This window comes from Cynoglossus semilaevis, chromosome 18 (assembly GCF_000523025.1).
Source record: "Cynoglossus semilaevis isolate Cse_v1.0 chromosome 18, Cse_v1.0, whole genome shotgun sequence".
In the NCBI taxonomy this organism is placed as follows: Eukaryota; Metazoa; Chordata; class Actinopteri; order Pleuronectiformes; family Cynoglossidae; genus Cynoglossus; species Cynoglossus semilaevis.
Window position 1 is genome coordinate 6,731,129 of NC_024324.1, and position 20,928 is coordinate 6,752,056.

General features: G+C 40.1%; 3 protein-coding genes across 8 annotated transcripts; 2 read left to right on the plus strand and 1 right to left on the minus strand.

Moving 5' to 3' along the window:
* Positions 1-469: 469 nt before the first annotated feature.
* On the minus strand, positions 470-2,382 carry LOC103394194 (gap junction beta-4 protein-like). The gene is made up of 2 exons (XM_008331392.3): positions 1,213-2,382; positions 470-1,098 (listed from the first exon to the last, which is right to left on the minus strand). Exons 1-2 carry the CDS (start codon positions 1,746-1,748, stop codon positions 861-863), a joined length of 774 nt encoding a protein of 257 aa, XP_008329614.1. The 5' UTR covers positions 1,749-2,382; the 3' UTR covers positions 470-860.
* A 253-nt stretch (positions 2,383-2,635) lies between these two features.
* Positions 2,636-14,922, plus strand: LOC103394195 (homeobox-containing protein 1). 6 transcript variants are annotated; one of them, XM_017041362.2, is made up of 11 exons: positions 2,636-2,862; positions 3,857-3,969; positions 5,167-5,599; positions 6,415-6,500; positions 8,541-8,651; positions 9,861-10,073; positions 10,895-11,081; positions 11,992-12,074; positions 12,238-12,333; positions 12,470-12,564; positions 12,955-14,922. In XM_017041362.2, the coding sequence occupies exons 2-11, from the start codon at positions 3,888-3,890 to the stop codon at positions 13,099-13,101; spliced, it is 1,533 nt and encodes a 510-aa protein (XP_016896851.1). In that variant the 5' UTR covers positions 2,636-2,862; positions 3,857-3,887; the 3' UTR covers positions 13,102-14,922. The 6 variants fall into 6 exon arrangements, with proteins under 6 accessions (XP_016896851.1, XP_016896852.1, XP_016896850.1 ...); XM_017041364.2 differs by lacking the exon at positions 2,636-2,862 and having other exon boundaries at positions 2,871-3,969; positions 5,167-5,322; positions 5,422-5,599; XM_017041363.2 differs by lacking the exon at positions 3,857-3,969 and having other exon boundaries at positions 2,637-2,862.
* A 1,489-nt stretch (positions 14,923-16,411) lies between these two features.
* LOC103394196 (alpha-L-fucosidase 1) lies at positions 16,412-19,746 on the plus strand. Its single transcript, XM_008331399.3, has 7 exons — positions 16,412-16,815; positions 17,345-17,479; positions 17,999-18,242; positions 18,581-18,781; positions 18,873-19,063; positions 19,150-19,249; positions 19,363-19,746. Exons 1-7 carry the CDS (start codon positions 16,448-16,450, stop codon positions 19,498-19,500), a joined length of 1,377 nt encoding a protein of 458 aa, XP_008329621.1. The 5' UTR covers positions 16,412-16,447; the 3' UTR covers positions 19,501-19,746.
* The last annotated feature ends 1,182 nt before the right edge of the window (positions 19,747-20,928 follow it).

The window sequence follows — 20,928 nt, forward strand, 5'->3', positions numbered from 1 at the left end:
CGGACCCCTTACAGTAGTGTAGGAGTGGTGATTACTATCAAGGTTTTCCAATAATGCTGCTCCCATGAACAAATGTTGATCCTTCTGTACAAACACTGTCTTTCAAATACAGCAACTTGTATTTCTGACTAACCACATGGATATCTATACTGGGTTGTTGGTAATAGTGTTTGTACCACATTTGTCCATTATCCTGACAAGACCTCTTTATCCAGGGGGTTTCATGGCAAGGTGCTATCCATGTTTCATTTTTGTGCAATATCTATACATTTATCTGAACTACAGATCATTTTCTAATTCAGCCTTTTTTTAAAGTGGTGGTAATTGGCAGTATATTAAATATTGCCAATTATTTATCACACATTATTTACTTTGTTTTCAAATATAAAGTGTGTTTTTGGAATAATTAAAATAAATAAAATTAAGTGTGTATTATAGGGCAGTGAAATTTCGAGGATCAAAGAGGAAACATCACGTGGTGCCCACTATTAAAACAACTGAAAAAACTGAGATTTAAATAACAAAAGTTTTATTTTTATTATATGATCGTTTAGGCAACACAAGCCTAGGTTGATATATACTGTACTGTATTTGGAGAAACCACATCAGTTCATTTGGGCTCATTAAACGTTTAATAGGAGGATACAGTCAACAACAGTCAACAATTCAAGAAATGGCTTTTTTTTATTCAAGAATATACAGTAAAAGTATTCAGCAAAATGCATTTTTATTATAGTAAATCTGTTCAAATTAACAATATAGGCAGTAAAATACATACTTTTTTTTTTTTTTTAATTTTGGCCACAGTACTCTTCTTCTTCGAGAAGATACTATGATGACGGCTAAAGTCTCTTATCCTGTTACCCATTGACCATCATTGACTTTTCAAGGCTTGGTTCCTCGTCAGCACAGTTTTCCTTCCCAGTCCGTGGGGCTCCAGTCATCATGAATGAGTTTTCTCTTAGTAGGTGAGACCGTCCGCCACAACACTCCCAAAGCCTTTTCCCACAAAGGTAGAAAACCTCACACAGAGTGAGGAGGATGCACACGAAGCTCGTCACCACCATGAATACAGTGAATATTTTCTTCTCTGTGGGCCTGAAATTACAGAAAGAAATGTACCTCTGTATCAGGGTATAATGATTCATTAAATAAATGAGCAATGTAGTTCAGCAGTTAAAATCAAGGTATCTTCATTTTTTGGGAGCATACCTGGCAATGTAGCAGTCCACCACATTTGGACATGGCTCTTCACCACATTTTACCACAGGAGGAAAGAACGTCGCCCTGTAGATGTAGAAGAGAAGGAAGACAAACACTCCGTCCACCGTTATCTTGAACAGCAGGCTGAAGAAGTAAGTCCACCAAAGGCCCCCTCGCTTTTTGTCGGTGTTGGCATACAACGGAATGCAGTGTTCTCCATACTTCAGTCTGTGTTTGCGCTCCCGTTCCTTCCTGTAGGACACATGCAGAGTAACCAGAAGGGACGGGCAGGTGACAAAGATCAGCTGGAGAGCCCACAGGCGCGTGTATGCAACTGGGAAGTAGTGATCATAGCAGACGTTGTGGCAACCGGGCTGGCGGGTGTTGCAGTCAAAGTCCTTCTGCTCATCGCCCCAGACCTTCTCGCAAGCCACGAGAAAAACCAAAAGCCTAAAAATAAAAACAATAGCGAGCCAGATGCGACCAAATGCTGTGGAGTATTTGTTCACTCCACTCAGGAGACCCTCAAGAAAGCCCCAGTTCATTGTGCTGTCTTGGATCTTAGACACTCTACAGTTGTCGTCAGAGCTATCAGTTCAATTCGTATGCTTGGACAAACTAAACTAAGCAAGTGCTCGTGGGTGTAGTGATTATTACTTCTGCCTTCTTGGCACCAGCTGAAGGGGAGGGAAGAATATGGAGAATGTAAATACAGACTCATTCACTGCAGCAGGGTACCGTATATTAAAAACAAAACAAAAAACCATGTGTCTAGAAAGATTGTAAAGTCTGTTGGAGAGTGTGGGACAAAAAAAATTAAAGGTCAAAACAATTAAAAAAAATTAATATAGAGTTTAGGTTCTTTTTCTTAGTTCTTTTTCTGCTTTTATATTTTGGAACTTATACTTGCAGCAGATGTCCTCCCGTGACACAGCCTCTCAACACTGTGCACAAACATCACTTGAGAGACTATTTATGGAGAGCAGTTGATCTATTTGTGTAACTGATGTGATTGTACGTGGTGCAGACTTAATGATAGAACTTGCGTGACGTCATGTGTTGAAACGCCATCCACGGTTTGTACATGCTGTAATATCAGTGTGACGGGGGCTGTGGGCTGGGTGGTGCTGCGTCAAGTCGGACATATTTAGTAAATTCATTTTTTAGAAAGCAAAATAAAATGACTACAACTAAATTGTAAATATGTTTCATACAAATGTCAAAAATGACATTTACATGTTTTTATATCCTTATGAACATATATGTTTGCTAAAACAAGACTGCAAAAAAAAAAAAAAAACTAACACTGTGTATAATTTTGTAGTATCCAGAGTCTGCTGTATTCCGTGTACTGTACTTTATAGGATTTATGTACAGAATAACCGGAAATCCATATCATACAGTAATTGCTGCTGGCTTTACTAGTGTCTGGAGATGGGTCATGTATTGAGACGGAGTCTCTATATTTGCATACACTATTTCCTTACTGCATAGCTGAAAGACAATATGACCCTGCTTCATCGTTTACCCTCCACTCGTTACTGAGCCGTCTGTTCCGGCCTAAGGAGTTACTTTAATGACTGTAAGACTTTTCTCCGGAGTTTTGAATCCCCCCTCTGAGACCAGTCGGCTGCTGCGGTCCCTCCACGGCAACGCGAGGTGAGTAGAGGTGCGCTGTTTGTCTGCGGAGTATTTATCCGCTACTAGCCTCCAATAGCTAACTCTGCTAGCGAAGGTAGCTAAGTCATTAGCCACAATCTGAGTCTTAGTGTGTTAAAGGTAAGCGTTCACACGCGTGGATCAGTGATGCTGTTGTTAATGTCAGTGCATTTAAAAGCATTTTATAGTCAGTGAAACATGTACTATACAGTTAAAGTTTCAAGTAAGTTGGGAACCGAGAGCCAACCAAGTTGTGGAGTCAAGGTAATGAGAAGAAGATGGTGTTTCTGGTATCCTTCGAAATAAAAGGCCTCGCCGTCAAACCTCTGATCTAATGTTCAAAAATCACTGGCTTTAGTGTCCAAATGAGTTTTATTTCGAGCAATATTCTCATAATAATATTTTGGTGAGTAGTATAAAGTATATATTCTTGGTAAACTTTTTTGCAACTTTTGCCTCATGACAATAATATGATATTTTGTGCCAATGTTTCACACTGCATTTTTACACATATGTTGCACTCTTACTTCTATTGTGGTAACATCACCCATTGAACAAAAATACAGGATGCGTGATGTAAAAAATATTTCTTAGGCTAGATTTTAATCAGAGTAAATAGTCTGCCATGGCAGTCTTTGTACACTGTAGGGTGCAACCCTCTAAATGGTCAGCCTTATTGTTCAGTCTCCTGTGGTGGTTTATTATTTTCTGAGTGTTACTTCGATTAAACATTCCATCATCCAGAACTGCTACATCCATTTCTTACTGTTAGGCTTTTATTGTGAATGTCACTTGGCAGCACTTCCACTTTCTTCTTGACTTATTTTCTTGAACTTACTAAGAACAGATAGCATCCAGGCAGCCAAACGGAGAAGAGTTAACGGTGTTAGCTTAGCCTCCCTAGACTGCTAACGAGCAATAAAGCAGCATGGTAACGGGCGCAGCTTAAGCGCAGCACACTGCAGCAGCTCTGCTCTGCTGTGTCTCTCTGTAGAGATCCAGCCGAGTTGACACTCCGCTGAGCCATGCGACAGTGGTGTGTCCCCGCTGCGACCCCACGCACTGAACCACTCCCGCGGCCCCTGTCTGTGTCTCCCCCTCCATCAGGTAAGACAACCTCGGCGACGAGACAGGGTTTAACATAGTTTTGAAGACAAGTCCAATTGGCTGCTTTGACCTGAATGCTACTGTTTTGCTTAGAAAATAAACAGTGTAAATGCGATTCGCTTCTGTCATGTCAGCACATCTTTAACGCTGTGTAAATGTCAGACGCGTTGACTGTTGTGCTTGTCATCAAATGAACATCTGTGACGGCTCTCGACTCAAGGTCCCAGGGAAAAAAATCTTAATAAAACCGAATTTAAGATCGGTGTATGTTTACATCAATTGGGATTGACTCTTTATAGGCTTATCTTTTTGCAGAAATATCTAACACTTTCATTCAAGTAAGACAACTTTAAATCCTTAGTATAAACTGACGAATTAAAAAATGAGAATGGCACCCATTTGTAACAAACATTAAAGAATGTTTCTCCTTGCATTTTTAATTTCCAAGGTCACATCAGATACATTTTTTAATTATTTCTAATTTATGTTGTCACACATTGACACAAGACATACAGTATGTTAATGTGGTATCTGCATCCTTTACAAAGCTGCACCATGTAAGCAGACGTGAGAGAGGATAGATGATGGTGACTAAGCTGAGAGGACCCAGAGTATGCCAGGGTGATCTTACTTTAATTTTACTTTGTAAAAATGGAGCAAGGTTAGATCCAAGTGCTTGTGCCAAGTGTTTTGACAGGGTGCCAAAATTTGGAATGACCTGAGGGTTTTCAGAGGAGAATGCAGTGAGTTTTCGCTCCTTCGTTGAGTTTTAGAAGTCATTCTGGATGTTAGCATAAAAGTTGTTTGATATCAAACCAAAGAGAAAAAAGCAATTTGCACTTTTGCTGTTGCAGTTGTTGGAGTTAAGTAAACGTCAAGCACAAACACATTTGCATTTTTTCCCCACTGTGTGTTCAGCTGTTTAAATGCTTTGATGATGTTTTACACTCTCAGCAGGATCTAAAAACTCCTGGAATATATTGTCTAAATGTAAACAAGTGCAGTGAAGATATAAATATGTATGGCACTATAGGACTTGTTTATCTTGTGAGAAATCCACCCAGCAGTGCACAGCTTCAATATTATTAATAGAGCTGCAGTTGGTTCATATTCACTTTCCAAGTTGGTCTTGTATTTCATTGAAAAAGCCAGTTTCAGGTTCACTTGCAAAATTAACTCTCGTCATTACGTATACAGTTGCCAGAATGGAATGCTGCGAGGTGGAGCCACGGTACACCATCGAACAGATTGACCTCTTGCAGCGCCTGCGCTTGTCCGGCATGTCCAAACCCCAGATCATCCATGCTCTGGAATCCCTGGAGAGGCTGGACCCAGAACACCGCCCATCACATTGTGATTCACACTCGGCCCCGTCTAATAACAACACCCCCACCACAGCTGCTCCAGCTCCGTCCTCATCGTCATCTTCCTCTGCATCCTCACTTTCTTTAGCCTCTGCTACCACTCAGACCTCTGGCCTGGACGGTGCGGCGCTGTCCCCGAGCCACAGCTACGAGGCCTCGCCTCCACCCCTGTACCCTCCCAGTGTGCCTGTACAGCGGTCGTTCAGTTATGACATGTTGGGGGATGAGGAGTGGGACCTGGAGGAGAAGGTAGAGGAGTACATGAGGTAAGGAGAGACAGAGTTCTCTTGACTGTTTGGAGCACATGTGTCAAACTTAAGGTCCGTGTGTCGAATTTGTACAGTCGCTTAAGGTCTAACTTTTTTGTCTGATACCAAGACTACAACTTGGATTATCTTCCAATACAGATATCAATCCGTTACCTTTTTTTGTCCTCCAGCATGCTGCGGGCTGCCGTTGCTGAGGTGATAGTATCCATGTTTACGGCATGTCGCATAAATTTAAGCTGAGCATTGGGGCATTGTTATCAATATTGGACCGATCTTGAGCCCGAGTATCGGATCAAGACATCCATATTTCTATTGTATATATGTCAAATTGTGTGTTTGCAAAATTGCATGCACGGTTACAATCACAATTTTACCTCTCTAATTCCAATCCTAATTCAATTCTATTTATTTAACATTTTAAGAGCAACAATATGCTTATTTTCCATGATGTTTTTGTATTAAATTTCATTTTTTATTTATTTTCTGGCTAAGACATTGTGAGTACCAGACTTTTAAATGTTAATCCTGTAACAGTATTAAATTTCCGACCCCTAGGGTGATTGAGTTTGACACCTCTTTAAACATTAGAGTAAGCCAGATGTAAATTAGAGCTAGTTGAGAATAAGTTTCAGACAAGGTGCGAGAAAGAGTGGAGGAGATGGAGGAGAGCCCATTATAACATCAGGTCAGGAGTTTAGGGAGGTCTGAAAAAAGATGAGCTGCAGTGAACAAGGTTAGCCAGAGCGGAGGTATCGCCATTATCCACAGTGTAATGGATCTGGTGCTACAATATTGTCGTGTTGCTTTTACAGGAGAGACAGCAACCTGGTGAAAGAAGAGATCAAAACATTTCTCAACAATCGCAGGATCTCTCAAGCAATCGTGGGTCAAGTCACAGGTAACATTCTTTTTGACAATAGAGCCTATTCCACTGCTGTGAGTTTACAAGTCAGTAGATGGATACTTGAATGTTAGACAAAATGCTTGAAGTCAAATGAGCTTGCTCCCTCATCAGAAGGTTGATCACTAAATACCCAATTTACTTGTACTGCATTTCTTAAGTCTCCTTGCCCTATACAGCGACTTCTAAATTACCCCATTGGCTTGATTGGCCTTGAGCAAATAATGCACAAACCTATATATTTAATGTGGTTAATGAACACACCCATTAAAAAATCAAAGTGCTGCAGGAAGAAGTAAGTAAGTGCTTAAATTAAATAACTGGTTCAACCTCTTTTTTTGGGCACTTTGGCCACATACCTTTTCAGCAACTGTGAGTCTGAGCTGCACAGAATCTAGGAGGGATTTCTAATTGGTTTTCCAACAGTGTCAGCTCAGACATATTGCTTTTGTTGTGTGATGTTTATGTGGTCTGCTGGAGAACTGTCTTCTTTGAGCGTTTTCTTTGTTTACTGTGACAACAGATTGATCCAAATTAATTTAAAACGAATCTGTCAGAGGTTTATTATTGAGAAATGCTTTTTAAAATTATGAATGGTATTGGTAAGAAAATTGCCTAAATTCAGGATTTAATTCTTACTGTCATTCTCTGATATCATTTACAGCATACATGCACAATGGTTGTTTTTATTCTCCATAAATCACTGGTGTATTTTGGTAGATGCTGTGGAATGTCAAGGACATCTTTGGTATCTGTTTGGACAGCAGCGTTAGTGCATGATGATTTACTAAAGGTAGATTCATAAACACATGCGTTGGTAATGTAGTGTGTGTGCCTTTTGTTTTGTTTTGTCTTTTGAGTCAGGAATTGTTGTTTGATCCCTTCGTCTCAGGGGCGCAGCCACAAAAATAAACCATTTCTATTAATAATCACTTTGTTTTAACTGTGGACAATCTTTGAGATGACTTTGTTACCATTTTCAGTGTCGAGGAACAAAAGAAAAAGATCATTGTTCTTAAAATTTGTTTTAACAAAAAAGTTTTTCTTCAGCAGAGTGTTCTTGTAAAGAACAAATACAAACCTTTTGAAACGTTTTAAAAAGATACACCGGGATTATTGTACGATTACTTTCATAGATGTAAATTATGTCATGTAAACGCCATGTTATTTCATGTGGGAGTAAAAACATTTAGATGCCATTTTTAATTTCTGGATACAGATACACCTATTAGAAATGTATGATGACAATTTAAGAAATCGGAAAATATTTTGGATCCCAGAGAATGTAGGTCAATATTTAGGGCACTAAAACCCCAAGTGTTGATTAACAGGATTCAAGTCATTTAAAATTAATTAACATTTGGCATTGTGCAATAGTTTTAAATAAAGTTCACTGGAGGTTTTAAAGCAATAGCTGCATATATATAGATGTGATAGGCCAAACAACACAAGGGGTCGCTAGAACAAGTTTGAGAGCTACTGAAATAGCCAATTAGGGCTGATTTTGGTTTTTAGTTTTACTTTTGACATCAATTTGTTTGCTATTAGCACAATGCATAAACAACAGTACGGCCCTTATCTCAAGAAAGAGAGATCTTGTAAAGCAGACCGTGACAGATGCTTTTGTGTATTTGTTTAAGGGAATCCTTTTATTGCATTTACTGATTTTATTCTTTTAAAAAGCCTGAGAAAGAACTTGTACATAAATATGCATTTTGACAAACCCTAAATGGAGAAATTGGGCTGAGTTTTGTTTAAGTAATATGCAGCTCTGCAGTGGTAATGTGCTTGTGTCACTGCGGCCAAGGTGCCACTTCTGAACTATTGCTGTGTTTCCCCCCTCTGTCCTCCCTGCAAAGGTTTTGCATCAAATCACATGTCCTTAATTCAAGTATCGATATCGGGTTTCATTAGCTTAACAGGAGTATTCCGGCTGGCTCGCAGCCGATCTCGGTAGTGCCAGTGCTGTTGGCGCAGCATGAAATAAATCAATGTCTTAAATGTGTCAAGAAAACATGTCCCACCTCATGCACACAGGAATCAGCCAGAGCTACATCTCCCAGTGGCTGCTGCAACAAGGCCTGGAGATGAGCGACTCCAAACGCAGAGCTTTCTACCGCTGGTACCTGCTGGAGAGAAATAATCCAGGTGAGAAGCTGGTTGAGTTAGAGTGTAGAACAATAAAATTTTCTTTTTTTTTTGTCAACTGTGGCAGAAGAGATAGATGTTGTGTTACAGCAAGAGTAATTATGAGAGTGAAGATCTGGGTCTGAAGATTGAAGTTGTTAATCATGATAGATTATTAGATATAGAAATACAGGAGGCCAGGTTTGTATATTGAAAATGTCCTATTTTATGTGTGAATGAATCTGAACCACTGCATGCCAACTCCCTGCCCTCCCGTCCCCTTCCCTCCCCCTTCATCTATTCTCTTCTTTGTCCCCATCCTCTTGCATGGTGAAACCCCCAAACACCTCTAATACCTGACCGCTAACGGCATTCTGGTCCTTGGCACCGAGGTCAAGGAAGGACACAAAATCTATAATTTCAGAGGAAAGACAAGCAATAAAAGTAGTCCTGTCACAGGAGATGATAATCAATATTTCGAAGGCCCTCTGCTTTCGAAATGAAACTCAAGTGCATGAATGTGGTTCGTCTGTACAGTCTAGAGTAACAGCTTGGCTCGGTGGTGACCTCTCCTTGTCCTAGGATATCGAGATGTGTTTATCTGCAAAAAAAAATACAGTGTGGTTTCAAAAGGGATAACTACCTGCTTAAGATGCAGCAGCAGCCTTCCACAGTACTTATGTCAAACACGCATTGACGCGGTCGTATCACAACTCGGTGCAGCTTCATTTTCCGATGTGAACGAAGCCACCGGACCATCTGCTGTCCCTGCTCTTCTCCATCATTTTAGTCCTTTATCCCCCTTTCCTGCCATGCAAGCTCTCCTTTGGCTCCTCTGTAGTTCTCAGCCCTGATGCTGGAGGTACTCTGGTGCTGGTTTTCATTCCTACATGGCTAACAAACAAGCTTTTAACAACGATACTAACATTAACTATGTTTTCCTGCAACGCTTCAGACAAAGCAGTTACGGTGCTTTGTTTCTGACCGAGGCTCCTATTGACCTGCCCAACCAGAAAATGTACAGAAATTTAAATTGACAAATTCACTTTAACAACAATATTTAAGAACCCCCTCTACAAATTTTACGTGTGAAAATTGCCAGACGGGTCTACAGGAGTGTGTCAGTGAATCCACCTTAATCTAAATGTCCAGTGACACCAGCTGAACTTGTCAATATAAACTGATCTATGGCTGTGGTCTGCCTGACCATTGGTTTTGTCCTGACTGAAGGGCTGAGGTGGAGTGAAAGCCAGCACAGCGTGAGTCCCATGGCCAGGGCCAGGGAAGGGGGCCGGGACGGAATGGTAGCGGGGGCAAGTGGCAGCCTCCCTAACCCAAACACCAACCTCAACCCCAACCCTGTGTGGAGCAGGCAGAGAGAGCTGTTGATGCACTTGCTGCCGTGGTACACTGCTGCTGCCGCAGCCGCCCACGCCCAGCCAGGTAACCAGCCCCGCTATGTCCTGGCATCAGCAGCTTGCATCAGGACATCAACCCCTCCGCTCAGTAGCTGACTTGCATGTGGCCACTTAGCGACTATAGACTGGTGGCCATCTTGAAAATGGATGTCTTGCACCAAGGTTTTTCACCTGCTATTTGTACGTACAAAAGGAATGTGACCCCAAAATATATGCCGTCTAATAGTGCTGGGTTTGTTTGGATGTTTAGTGAATTGGTACTTTTTTTTTTACACTTTAAAATGGATTTGTTTTTACCTATTGACAATCGGCTTCAACAATTTTATAACATTAAGAAATAACACAATGCTTGATAAGCAAGCTACTATGCTATCCTCTTTTATAGCATCAGTTTTATATTGTCCATATCAAAATAGGAAACGTTAAATATCTCTCAAATCTAGTTTATGCAGAATTAATGTTGCTGCAGGGCAGTTGTCACATGACCAGGTTGTCTGTGCAGGCATTTGTTTCTCAGCAGTCACTGCCATTTACATCCAAAGGAGAGAGTTAGTCACAGAGATATTTACTGCGTATGTTTCGTGCTGCTGCTAAAATGTGTTGGCGCTTTAGCTAAACTCCTTATGCTGATGTAATTCTTTTATGATGTATGGTCTACAGAAGACTGAAGTTGGTTAATTGTTAAAGGATTTAAACAACGTATGAACGTAGATATTAATACAGCAAGACTGCGCTTTGCAAATTTAAACTATATTTTATTCTTTCTGCTTTTTTGGATCATTTTTGTGGTCCAATGTCTTCTTTAATATGTAACCTTATCCTCCTGTTGTCATTAAAACTCAACAGCCCTGTCGTTGCCTCTGCTGCCTCCTTCAGGTGCCACCTTATCCATGCGTTCTCTGGTGAAGGAAGAACCCGACTGGAGGACGGGAATCATGTCCACAGACAGAACAGGGATCGTGGGTGGACCGTTGAGACTGCGCAGAGGCAGCAGGTTCACCTGGAGGAAGGAGTGCCAAACAATCATGGAGAGGTGAGGGGATTATCTTTAAATAGCATTAAAAAAATCATATCTTCACAATAGATTTTCCCCACTTTTTTCAGTCAACACAGTGATAGAAACACCATTCATTATCGTATTCTCATTAGTCAAGTATTAATACCTACATTAGTTGATCTGTATGCTGTTCTTTCATAGGATGTCTAGGTTTAGTTATTGACGGACTAGTGAACATCTTCTTGTTAAAGAGATAAACACTACATCAGAACGTGTGGGAAAACAGCCGTATACGTAGACAACATTTATGCCACTCTAATGTTTCTGCCTTATATAATTAAACGTTTTTTTTTCTTCTTTACATTAAAAGCTGCGTTTGCTGAGTGCACAGAATCTATTTCCATATGATAAGAAATGCTGCATTTCCTAAGCGTAAAGTGTATAAATAATCTCCCCAGGGTGAACGTCCTTTGTCTCACCGCGACTTGCAGCCTTTTTGTTTTGGTCGAGAAACATCTCATTTATGTAGCAGTTTTTTTTTATGAGCCGCGTTATGTCCCAGAAGAAAAGGGATCCGACATTACTGCACACGCTGCACGGCATTTGATTTCTCTATTACATGGTCGCTCTAAGTCTTGCCTGCAGATGGAGTGCTGAGCTTCAGGACTTGGACTAAAACCTGTCTAAGTACATGACGAGTGGAGGCGAGAATAAAATGCATATTTTGCAATTTGACAAAATTATTATTTGTTTTCCTAAATGACGTAGGAGGAATGGGTCAGGAGAGTTTGCTGAGTTTTAGGGAATTAGTTTTTTGTGTCGTTATTTAAGCATTACTGCTCTGTTGTAGCAATCTCTAATGGGAGGTTTGAGGTATGATGTAACCAACACAGTTCTTTTGCAGCCCTCTCATAATCATGCTGTCTTCGATGTCCGTCTCTTTCAGTTTCTTCGTGGAGAACCAGTATCCTGATGAAGCCAAGAGAGAGGAGATAGCCAGCACCTGTAACTCTGTCATTCAGAAACCAGGTACTGTGCTGCTTCTTAGAAAATACAACAAGGTTTCCTTGTTAAAAAATGTTGAATATCGCTAAGCACTGTGTAACAACATAATGATTAATCATTTTATTTGATATCGTTGACAGAAGTAAAAATGACTGTCATGTTTGTTATTTATGTTTGTCTTTATCAGGCTGTAAGTTGTCTGAGTTTGAGCGAGTGACGGCACTGAAGGTGTACAATTGGTTCGCCAACCGCCGTAAGGAGATGAAGAGGCGAGCAAACATCGGTGAGGAACCTATAACTCATGAGGAGTCTTGTAGAAGGGAGCATTTGTTTCTCTGCGTATGTTGATATTTTTTTCCACCAACCTGTTGCTTTTATCTGGTATTCCCATTCCCCACTTTACTGCCCTACTCAACTAGAGGCTGCTATTTTGGAAAGCCATGGAATCGAGGTGCCAAGTCCGAGCTGTCACTCAAACGGTGAGGAAGGGGAGATGCAAGAGTTTGGTGATCAGGTGAGTTGTCCACTCTCACATCAAATAAGTTCAAAGTGAGCGAGTGATGACTTTTGAGTTGAATCCTGGGGACCAATCACAAACACTGTTTCCAAAAGCCTCAGCCTGAAATCAGTTCAATAAAGTTTGTAACGCCATATCGGCCGACTGATATTATCAGCCTGATATTAGCAAAATTGAGAAACACTGTTTTAAACCCTCAAACAGTGGGTTAAACATTGGAAATTAAATGTTTGGACAGTATCGGAATATTGGATATCTGCAAAAGGTTCATATCCGACATTCCTACTTTCAATTATTTTAGCCAAACAATTTCAAAACTTGAAAATATGTTGTTAGGTTAATCCTAACACGACTGAAAACCAGACATCGACCACATGTCCTTTACAGGAAGACGTGTCGGCCCAGAGGATGGTGGACCAACAAGACACGCCCACTATGATTAATACCGAACTGGCGGTCATGTCAAACCCCACCTCCCAGGCACTGGAGCAGAAGGAGGAGGATTCCAAAAGGGAGACGGTGGACGAGGAGTGACTCGGGGACAGTGCCTATACGGATCCCCCCTATTTGAATCAGAAGAGAAAAGGGAAGTGTTTCCTGTTTCACTCAACATCAGGCTTTTTGTAGGAGCTGTGACGGCCAAAAAAACCTCAAAGGCAGATGAGCGCTGACGCTCACTGCGGTGCCTTTGAGCATAAGAAGGCCACTGTATTTATCAACATAATCCTAAAGCTTATATTAACAGCAATATATCGTATACATACATATAAATATATATATAAATATATAGTGCATTCCAGAGTATTAATACAAAGCCTAATTAATTCCCCAGGGGGAGAATCTTATAAAGAATACCTCGCCCATTTTAAGCTAAGCTTTTATTTTCTGTTATCTTTGCTAAGTGCTCTCTTCAAGCTTATTTCAAACAGCATCTGTTTGATGGACATCCATTACTTACCAGTGATTTAGTAAGAACCTGCAGGTCAGGTCGTGATGGGTGGAAGTGGAATCATTGTGTGAAAGGCGAGGATTTGCGGCACGCCCGCTCATAACGCGCCACTGCAGGGCGCCCGCCAAGCCAAGACTTGAACCTCAATCAGTCGACCGATGAAATCCGTCGACCAATGCTGACACTATCAGATCTGTAAAAGCCCTGAGGGACGACTGGAATCTCAGGTAAATCCCAAAAACTCGAGGATTAAGGTGGTGAAGCCTCGCACCGTGTCCCTTGGCTTTTGTTTCCTTCAATGTTAACTGTATTTAACCAAAACAGAGCGTGTTATTTATACTGTTTTATATTAGCAACAGCAAGCCTACCACAGTACACTACACAGTATTATAATATACAGTAATATCTCTCTTCTTTGGTGGATTTCCTTTGTTATACTGAATGCTGCTCTTTTTGTAGTCATTTCCAAATCCGTCTCAAACCTCACTAGCCAGTGATGCAAAGCTAGACTAGTCCACTCTTTTTTTAATTCAATGTTTTAAACACAAATGAACAAAAAAAAAAAAAAAACACAAATGTAATCACACATCATAGATGTCTGCCCTCATACATACGCACCTTCTCTAATATCGGAATAAGCTGAAACCCAAGCTGATGTTAAGTTTGAATGACTGCAAAGCTGCACTTCACAGTGGATCCCACTCTAACGACAGGGGGCAGCCATGAGGTTTAAGACATGTACATAATAAAAGCAGAACATTTACACGCCCATTGGTGCTTGCCTTTAGATGGCAGTAGCTGTTATCGGTCAAACTTGAAATATGAATAGTTGACTCTAAATCTGCGTTATGTAACCTATCATGTTCCCCGGCCCAAGGCCTTGGGAGTTCTTCCCTACCAGTTCATGAAATGGACACAGAGAAAAGCTTATCCTCCTGTACGCCCGGCAGGGTGCTACCACGTTACCTCCTATTGCCAAAGCTATGCCAAGGTAGAGATGAGCTCCTGTAATCTTTGCTTACAGGGAACAAAGCCAGATGGTCACAACAGTACAGTATAATATATATATATACTACAATATTTAATAGATGTTTATTTGCTCAGTACAACACTAGCCAACCTTAGTTTACCTCAGAATAACAGTGTGTCATCCACGTGTCATGGACTGTTCTCAAAGACACAGATTGACACCACAGCCATCGTTGTGACTGTTTATGACATGAACAGTGTTATGTAGCATTTTCCGGCAGTGTAGTTTTGCCTGGTATTGTAAATGTACAGTATACTCACCTCAGACAGTCCACCAGGAGGAAGCCAAAAGCTGCACGCTGTTTCTGATTAAACTGCTCTCTATCTGCTTTTATCTGGGAAAAAAAACAGTATCAATAATAAAATGGGTAACAACATGTTTGACATGGTCTTGGTTTGTTCTGACTGTTTTAAGATGGAGGTCACTAAGCACCAGGTCCCGGCCGTGCACCAGGCCATGAGTGATTATCAGTTTTTAATTTTTATATGTTTATCAAACCTAAAATTTAAAACTCACCACATGGTTTTGTTTATTAGCTTTTTGTGTCTCTTGTACAATATCTATTATTTGTACAAAACCCTAATCCACTAGGGGGCAGAATACATGTATCAGATCCTTTATAACAGGTTTTAAAGGAAACTGGTGACTCCGTGTGGTGGTGTCAGGAATTACACCTGCACTTAACCTGCAGCCTTGAAGGTTGTTTATGTGTTGAGAAGTTTTAAGAAGCTGAAGGTGGGTTTTAATTGTAGCTGATAGCAACCGTTACATTTACTACACTAAATGATTTGCGTGGAAGCGTCTGCTCTTTTACAGTGCGGCCGTAAAAAGTGCTGGGCTGTGTGATCATACCCAGGGAGGCAGAACCTCAGGGTCAGTGGAGAAGACGTTGGCTAATAAATGTGATGCAGCTGAGCAACGGGGTCAGCGAAGCAGTGACCTCTGAATGGACACGTCCCTACAGCAGCTGCTGAATCTACGATCCACCACCACGTGACCTGATCATGACAAGCAGTTAGCTGCTCCACAGGCGACTAAGGGAAATATGTAAGGACCACTACGAAATTTTTATGATTTTATTTTCTTTGTAATTAACACCATGTATGTTAATAGAATTTAACAAATCAGCAATGCAGGTTGCATTCTGAATGTTGTGAGACAATTTGTATCTAAAGTGAAAAAAAGTGAACAGAAACAATAGGTTTGTTACATCAAGAAACAAACATTTGAGCCCCCGAATTTAGAGACAAAATTGTTTGTACAGGTACAGTTGAATCTGCAGTTTTGTTAAATTTATAAACCTTTTCCGTGTTTGTCAGTTTTAGGCACAAAGCAGTCCCTTTCCTGGCAGGTGGCGCTGTGCGTGGATTTCCAAGGCCTGTCACATGATCAAAATGTGCAGACACAACAATATCGTTATCCTGACTGTAAGTCTAATTCAATAAAACAAATTAACTTAGTCGCTCTTAGTTCCAGAGTCCATTCTTGATTTTTCTCTATGGACTTTGGCCACAGACATTTAGGAATGTTGACACGAGTTACCCATAATGACACTTTGCTTTTGAGAAAAGTTCCAAATAAATTCCAACACTCCAAATACTTGCGGAAGAGGAGTGTGTTCACCCTTTGTGACATTATTTAGGTTAAATACGTTTAATAATACGCCAAAGAAATGATAGCAGTCTACATGAGCTTCATCATGAGTTGGATTATTCTGGGTAATCGCAGATAAAATGCAAATTTGATAAAAATCTAAAAATTTAATTGAGATACTGTAAAGGTTTCTGTGGAGAAGCTGTGTGTTCTCAAACTGTCCACTAGAGGGCATGCATTCACGCTTAGACTTTTCAATAAACACTGTCTGCTGAGCCATAGAGTCAAAGTCTTCCGGGGAAGCCACCATGGTGCTTCTCCTTCAATCTGCTTGCCTTCTCCCGGCTGTTATGGTCATTTGTTTTTCCTTTACCGGGGACGCCGTGCGTTACGATCCAAACTGGTCAAGTCTGGACGCCAGACCTCTGCCCACGTGGTACGACGAGGCGAAAATCGGTATCTTTGTACACTGGGGGGTCTTTTCTGTGCCAAGCTTTGGGGAGTTCAGCGAGTGGTTCTGGTACCATTGGAAATCCGAAATTCGCACAGACGTCATTCAGTTTATGCTGGAAAACTACCCACCCAGCTTTGAGTACGCGGACTTTGCGAGCGACTTTCGTGCGGAGTTCTTTGATCCGGATGCATGGGCAGATATTTTCAAGTCCTCTGGAGCCAGGTACTGTCTTCCGTCAACAAGCCTCGTCATTCAAATGAGCACGATCCTGGTGGAATTCAGTAAACAGTAATTCGGCAGATGTACTATAGCTTTTGCGTTGTTAAATTGCACAGGGTTCTACCTTTTTTTTTTATTTAACAAACATCTATTTATAATGTTTGTTCTTCTGCTCACCATTTACTCATAGGTGTACTTTCGTTTTATTTAATATTTCCCGTATCTGTATTTATGTCTAGTGATGTTAAAGCAGTAACGCAATAATCTTCAGTGTGTGTGTCATTTCCCTGTCATGTTATTGTTCCTTGTATTGACTTTACGTGTTGGCGTGTGGAGGCGTCGTTTAATATATTGATATCATCATGTGTTTCACGTTGAATTTGAAAGGTTACTGAGCTTTTATTTGTTATTATTATTTCATTAATTGAATGATCTTTCAATGCTTAATCGCTGGTAAAATGTACCATTGCACAACCCTTAAAAAGATATGGTAGTAGAAAATAAATAAATCAATGGTTCTCTGTATTTGCAGGTATGTGGTGTTCACATCCAAACACCATGAAGGATTCTGCAACTGGCCATCTAAAGTCTCCTGGAACTGGAACTCAATGGACGTTGGGCCTCATAGGGACTTGGTAGGAGAACTGGCTGCAGCTGTCAAGAAAAGGTAAATAGTTGTTATGTTACAAGGTGTAAAGGTGAAGAACAGTTATTTCTATTTGTTGTTTTTTTGGGGGTTTTTTTTGTTGATGTTTGTTTTTCACAACAGGCAATTTTGTAGGTGATGATCCCATTTTGAAGGAAAAGCTGAGAAAGCAGGACAGAAGACGGTCTATATAAACATATAATGACAGCTTAGCTGCATAAAAAACATTTATAGAGTCTTTATAGAGTCACAAACATCAGAGTCAAACAAAGTCACAAACATACTTATGTGTGGTAAATAGGTCACATTTTATTGTTGTTGCTGACGGGGGACTTCTTGAAAAAAACAGCAGGGCACACAACTCTCTGAACAAACAATCACCTGACAATTATGATGCCACTAAACTAAAACACTTTGGCTATACCTTCTAATAACAGACTTTGGGCAAATATGTATATTAACTTGAAAAGATTGGTGTTTGAGAAATTAATCTATATCAAGTGCTATTTAAAAGTTAATTTTTTTTTTATTGTTTTCTAGGTCAATACACTGGGGTCTCTACCACTCTCTTTATGAATGGTACAATCCTCTCTACTTGCTGGATAAGGCCAATGGATTTAAGACTCAAGATTTTGTTGCCATGAAGACTCTTCCAGAGCTAATGGACCTTGTGTTGACTTACAAACCTGAATTAATCTGGTCTGATGGAGACTGGGAGGCAGATGATACTTACTGGAATGCCACCCAATTTTTGGCCTGGCTGTATAATGACAGTCCAGTCAAGGTAATTAAAATAGGTATTTGAAAACATTTGGACTACGGGTATTAAGAATAAATATTAAAATATATTTTATATTATATAATATATATTAAATGTTTAAAAAAAATAATAGTGTCTGTAGCTCTTTATAGCTCTCTTACTTTATGGAGAAATGTCTGGAAAATAATCAACTCGACCTGCTTTGCATGTTCTCACTTCTCCTTTCATTGTTGGTGATATTCCCGCAAAGACTCCGTTCCCGTTGCAACTCAGATGCTGATAGCTGAAAAAATAGTATAATTTGGTTGTAAAGGCTCTCCTTTGTGTGCCATTACCCTGTCTCAATGTTTCTGTTTCCTCAGGACCAAGTGGTAACCAATGACAGGTGGGGTAAGAACTGCGAGTGCAAACATGGAGGCTACTTCAACTGTAACGACAGATACACGCCAACCACCCCTCCAGACCACAAGTGGGAAAAATGCCAAACCATTGACACCAAATCCTGGGGCTACAGGAGAAAAATGAGGCTCATTGAAGTCATGGACCTTCCATCCATCGTAAAGGTGAAAGATCACGATGCTCGTCACTAACAACTCATGAGGTTGAAGTTCAGTAGATGGTGATGTTGAGCTAATGAACACCATCTTGCCTCAGGACATGGTTAATGTGGTGTCAATGGGCGGCAACTACCTGCTAAACATCGGGCCAACATCCACTGGTATGATTGCACCAGTATTTGAGGAGCGGCTGAAGGGACTCGGTGATTGGTTGGACATAAACGGAGAAGCTATCTATGCCTCTAGTGTCTGGAAAGTTCAGACAGAGAACACAACTGTGGACTTAAGGTGTGGCTGATTTATTCGTTATGTTCTGTGTCACATCATGTTTTATATAATTTTTCCTTAACCTTTTTTTTTTTTTTTTGTTAAAGTTACACTTCCAAAAACACTACGGTTTATGCAGTAATATTTGGTTGGCCGTCCAATCAAATAGTTCGACTGAATACACCAAAGACATCTGCAGCAACAAAGGTAAGCCTTACACACGGTGACTTTTATGCTGTTACACACAGTGACTTTTATCATGTACAATTATCTGTCTGTACTTTACACATTTAAACTTTAATATCCCCCTGCATTTACAGGTCACGCTCTTGGACTATCCAGGTACGCCATTAAAATGGGCACCACTGACACAAGCTGGTGGCCTAGTTGTTTTAATGCCCACTATGCCAGCTTCTCCTGCGAATGCCTGGACACTGAAGCTAGAGGGTGTAGTCTAGCGGGGCAACAAATGAGTGTAGCATTTATGTGCACCTTGTGGTAATCACATAGTTTTAATTTGTTTCTTAAATCAATCAAACAGAAAATTCTATTAAACAATAAACATACTGGATACTGAACTGTGCCACCACATGAAGGACTTGATGTACTTTATATTCAAACATGAAAAATTATCAAAGCAAACAGTTCGATCAGAAAAAATCCTAGTTGTCTTTTTAATAACAATAAAAATTATATGATTTTTATGAAGTTGTTCACTGTCATCCATTTCATCCACAGTGGTTCTGTTGAAGGCAATGGAACTGTCTTGGTTTCTAAAGTACTATCCCAGGAGGACTCCTCAGTTCTAAATTAAACCTTCAGTACTAATTATAAATAATGACATGGTTACGTATTTGAAGGAAAAGGTATTGTGTTTTTATTTGTTTTGGGGACTTTGAGGTTGGCTTAAGGGGAAAAGAAGAAAATAACACTCCAAACATGAACGATGTTGATAGTGGGAGTCCACAACGGCGGCTGCAGCATGTGTGTTGTGTTTGCACAAATGTCCATTTTGAGCAAACACATCCACCATCCAGTTCCACTTTACGTTGGCCATGTATATTCCCATGATCCATCACAGTCCGAGTGTTTATTTAGCCACCGGGTTTTCTCAGGTAAGTCATCAGGTGTAGCACTGGTTAACCACTGATCAAGGTAAGATTAGGCTCAGGGGGAGTTGTAGTCATAAAGTAATAAGTTAAAATATAATAAAATAAATCAAATAAATGGAAATTAATTGTATTGCAAATAAGCAGAAATATATAAGGATAAAGCTGTAAACTAATGAAGAAGCTATGACAGACAGAACTTCATTAATGACAAGCTTTGCCAAATCTCATGTCAGGAGAAAACTGCAGTTGTAGTTGTGCTACTGATTATGCTCTGGATGAATTAAATAACTCCAATTTATAAAGTCAAGTTCAAATTGTTAGAACTTAATATGGCTAAAGGAACTGCATTGCTGATCCTTGTTTGTACATTTCTTTTTTTCCTACATGTACTTTGTGTTACAGAACACGAACATGCTCCATATATGTCAATATATTTCAGTGCTTACAGGCCATGCCACTATTGGATTTAGCTTTTTTTTTTTTGCTCCAGTGATGCATCTCTCTCTTTTTGGAACTTATCCTGATAAATTATTAACAATTTGAACCAATACAAAAGTGTTTAGATTCCATAAATAAAGATTATTAATTAGTTTTTGCCATTTTAGTGTCCTGAGAAATTGGTGCTGATATAAGTGAGAAGCATACTGTAAGTATTGGAAAGATTGTACTGTACTGTATAATAAAGAATGGAATAAATCATTTTATAATACGTTTTGTAAATAAGTGTTCATTTCACTTATAATGTGTGACTTTTCTGCTGTTCAAAGAAAAAAA